General features: G+C 41.5%; 1 protein-coding gene across 1 annotated transcript; it reads right to left on the bottom strand.

Moving 5' to 3' along the window:
- Positions 1 to 3,741: 3,741 nt before the first annotated feature.
- On the bottom strand, positions 3,742 to 4,155 carry LOC113755620 (the record flags this gene model as incomplete). Its single annotated transcript, XM_027299585.1, has 1 exon — positions 3,742 to 4,155. A coding segment is annotated over exon 1 (414 nt), but the record flags the coding sequence as incomplete, so codon positions are not given.
- Between the last annotated feature and the right edge of the window lie 242 nt (positions 4,156 to 4,397).

Here is a 4,397-nt window from a genome sequence, read left to right as displayed (position 1 = left end):
TTTTTGTCCTCCGACAGCACAGCGTCCGATCGTAGGCCGAGAGCTAGCAAGTTATCTTGGAATTTTTCGGACGTCCGATCTGGTTGATATGCGTCCGAGGTGTGCGTCCGATCCTTCCGGACGTCCGACAGTTTCCTTTCGGCCGTCCGACCTGATTGTCCTGTTTTTGCTTCTCATTTTGGTTGTCTTGCATTTCATGACATTTTTGAACCTGATTCTTGGATAGACAAAAACACTTGTATTTGAAGGAGGTTAGATAAACATTTCAAAGTACCAAGAATGACAAACTAGACATACTTAAAAGACAGTATCTTTGATCGGAACAAAACAATGACTAAATTCATTTATATTATTTCAATCTTGTTTGCCATATCCAAAGCATCGTAGACTGGAGTCAATCAAACATATGCTTTCCTTGTTCCATCAGGCCTGATCAATCTTGGTCAGTATAAACGAACTTTTGTGATCATCAAAACCAAGAATAACAGTAATACTCGAGTATACCGATTAGTTGAGGAGATATCACTCCACTCGACAAAACAAAAGACCCAGGGTTCGTTACCCAATCGACCAAGCCCTTGCGGGCTCGACTCGAGTAACTCACCACAGGGTTTCTGGAATTCAAAGAAGTGCGAACCATATACACAAATATATCAAATTCATGGCAACAATAAACAGTATATCTCATATTAGGGCAAGTGCGATAAAGTACACTCTTACCCGATCAAACAAATGACATATCATTAAATCACATTGGTCAAGTACTGAAGACAGGTGTCCAGTTCAATCAGGTATTTGGAAGCACTCACTAAAGGTCTAGTGCCTCTCAAAAGTCACGTTCAGGTTCAACTCCTTGGTTGGAGTCCAAATCTGCGATAAAATATCATTTGCGAACGTAAAACTCTTTAGAGTTCGAAACATAGGAGTTTTGCTTCAAGAAAATCAAGTAAATGCAACTCGTTTAAGTAGTATTCACGATACTTATCAAATGCCGAACAATTCATGCTCGCTCTTGAACCTTTGAAACTTTGAAGCAATTGTACTTTGAAATACCATTTGAGTCGAAGAAATGAAGAAAATGTATTTCTATTAGTCGAAATTTCATTTCCCAAGGGTACAAGTTCGGCCAAGTTCTAACTTATATACCTCAATAAAAGAAGACGCAAATATCCTAGATGGTTCACATGGTATTCGCTCTCAAGCCTTACTCGAGTCGCAAGTATATCTACCTAGCCCTCGAGCGTAAATTTGGGCAGCACGCCCTTTGTATTTACCTATTTTCCAGCCATTTATGACTTCATTCGTTTCCTCAATTAGTCCCAAATCACACACAAAATAATCTCATTTCAATAGCCGTTCAATAGGCTCAAAGTCATACAAGTACCAAACCAAGCTAGGAACATGTGCGGAAATGAAGTTTGAGTCAAGAAACAAAAGACAGATTTGACGTTGTTTTGCGTAACGGACACAACTGAGGTTACGCTTATCGGATTGGGATAAAATTTATACCGTTTTGAAGCGAAGATAACGGGATACAACTTTGATGAAGACCACTCAGTCCAGTTCATAGTGTAGCTAGGTCAAAATTTTAATGTACAAAACCAGAATCTCACAAACAGGTTAGCTAACCGCACTATGGTTAAACGACAATAACTCAGGCTACCGAAGTCCGATTGAGACGTTTTCAGGGGCGTTGGAAAGCTAAGACATAGGACTACAACTTCTATGTTTTGGCCAAATGCTAAGTCACTAGGAATCAGGGTGAACAGACGCGGCGAGATTGGTGAAATGTCAAAACTGTCCCTCAAGTTCTATATATGGCAGTCAGGGGTAGTTTTGTCTTTTCACATGATACAGTACTCGGATTGAGTTGAAATTTTACAGACAACTATAAAACATCATTCTATACAACATTCATGTTTTGTACTAAGCCTAATTCGGCCTCCATCATAGTGAACTAGAACCGGGTAGAATAGGGTATACCTTAACTTCAATTCTGGAAATTTGCTACAATCAAGGTATAAATCTCATTTTTAGCTTGAAACTATCACTACCACCTCTTATACCAATTTATATACATCATATACCACCTATACAACAAGTATGATAAGTGAATCATTCAAACCCTAACTCAAATTCACCACCCCAACCATCCAAAATCACTTGATATAAGCATTACAACCACAAATACAAGCTACTAAGCAACTCCAACATGATTAAGGAAAAAGAAAAGAGTGGTCAGCCATATTACCTCAAAAACAAAGCTTGCTAGAGTTATCCTTCACTTCTCCTTGAAATTTTGGTTCCTTAAGCTTCCCAAGCTCTCAACCTACAAGTTAATCGGTTTAGTTTTTCTTGGTTTCACTCACAACTCTTGATTTGAGGTTGGAAATAGAAACTCTCTTCACTCTTTCTCCCTCTCCTTGCTCTCGGCCAAACAAGAAAAAAATGGTGAAGAAATGAGCTAAAATGAAGATAAGAAGGTAAGAAAGTTGGCTTGGTCAAAGGGCCTTAAATGGCCAACACTTGTCACACTTAGGTTCTCACAATTTTTTTCTTTTCTCTCTCTCTTGGGGTCAAGAATTTCGGCTGCCTTGAAGGGTATTTTGGGATGACTTTTGCTGAATTAAAAGTAAGGAGATTGAGGTAATAGAGTAGTGCTCAAGTGGTGTGTTCAATCGGTAGCGCGCGACACCCGTCGATCAGAACCGTTTTTCCTTAAATTGCGTATACTAGGGTTTTAACTTATAATTCACTAATTTATTATTGTTACTTCTAACCACACACTTAATATCATTCAAAACTCACTCTTAATCACCAAATTTGATCCACACTCCGTACTGGATAGTCACACTACGGATAGGCGTAAAAACCCTAATTTGCACTATCTTGAAAACAAAAGGGAAAACCCTTAATTCTATGTTCATTTACACTTATTGTGGGGTAATTGAGTAGTAGGGCCATTATAAAGTAATATTTTTCAAATAAAAGGGAAATTTTAAGAAAAAATAAGGAATTTTGCAAGTCCTCACACTCTCTCCCCCTTAAGAGAATTTTGACCTCGAAATTCATACCTTTAATCGTAAACAATTTAGGGTATTTCTTTGCATATCCGTTTCTAGTTCCCAGGTCTCACCGTAGCCACAATTGAGCTAAACAATGGAAAACACGATTCGTACCTTCTACTACCTCCGGTGGTTCAGGTACTGCCTATTGGTCCAAGGCGTACACTCTAGTTGGCACCCTTGGTTTAGTTCCTCCTACATTTGCTTGTTCGAGGTTTAGGTGTGACCTACAGGGGCAAGTTGCAAGTTGGTGCTCGGCACTACCACACCATAAACATTTTCGTGCCTTTCGCCAACAATCATCTTCAGTATGATTGGTCTTCCCACAGTACCCGCAAGATACTCGAGGGGCTGAGGTCTGACTTCCTTGTGAGGCACCTCTTGCTTGTCCCGTTCCACTCGAGGCTCCGCTTGCAGTAATTTCCATAGATGTCCCCGAAATTTGCCTACCACCATCCCCTCGACTCATCTTAGAGGGTGGCATATCTAGATCACCTTGTCCCTGCCCGTGACTTCCACCAGGCGCACCTCTCCTTTTTGCATGAAAATCCCTCACTTGTGCCCTAGCAATTTCTATTCTCTGGGCTTTCTCCAAAACCTCCGTAAAATTATTAATTTGTGCCTCCGCCAAAGCCTCCTGTATTTTCATATTTAGTCCCTGGACAAACCCCCTTACCTTCCTTTGCTCCGTAGATATCAATTCGGGAGCAAACTTAGATAATTTCGTGAACTGATTCTCATACTCAGATACACTCAGAGGTCCTTGACGAAGCTTAATAAAATCGTCCTCCCTCTTCTCCTGAACTATCGGGGGCAGATATTTCTCGTTAAACTCCCATACAAAATTTAACCAGGTCCAGACAGTTCCCTCTCTCTCCCATTTAGCCTGAATCACGTTCCACCAGGCCCTAGCTGGTTCTTCAAACTGAATTACAGCGAAATGCACCTGCCTATCTTCCGTATAGTTTAAGGCAGCAAAGATATTGATCATGGTCTCTAACCACCTCTCGGCTCCCTCAGGGTCCGATCCTCCCAGGAACTTAGGAGGAGAAAACTTTTGAAATCTCTCAAGGGCTCTATCTTGTCCCATATCGAGATCCCTAGGTTGGGTCACAGGGGCTTACCCTGTTGCTCTACCAAACAGGCCAGGATATTTGTCATCTGCTGAATTACCGTCGCTACCTGATCCCCCCTTTCCGCTCGGGGTCCAAGTTGTGGTTCAGCCGTTTCACCTCACTCCTCTCTCGATTCCCGTACTGGTTCTTGTGCCTGTCTAGCCCCACGGCCACGGCTAGAACCGCGTCCTCGGGTAGTTCCACGTCCTTGACTCCG

The sequence above is a fragment of the Coffea eugenioides genome, unplaced genomic scaffold (assembly GCF_003713205.1).
Source record: "Coffea eugenioides isolate CCC68of unplaced genomic scaffold, Ceug_1.0 ScVebR1_162;HRSCAF=658, whole genome shotgun sequence".
NCBI lineage: Eukaryota > Viridiplantae > Streptophyta > Magnoliopsida > Gentianales > Rubiaceae > Coffea > Coffea eugenioides.
This window is presented reverse-complemented; position numbering and strand designations above follow the sequence as displayed.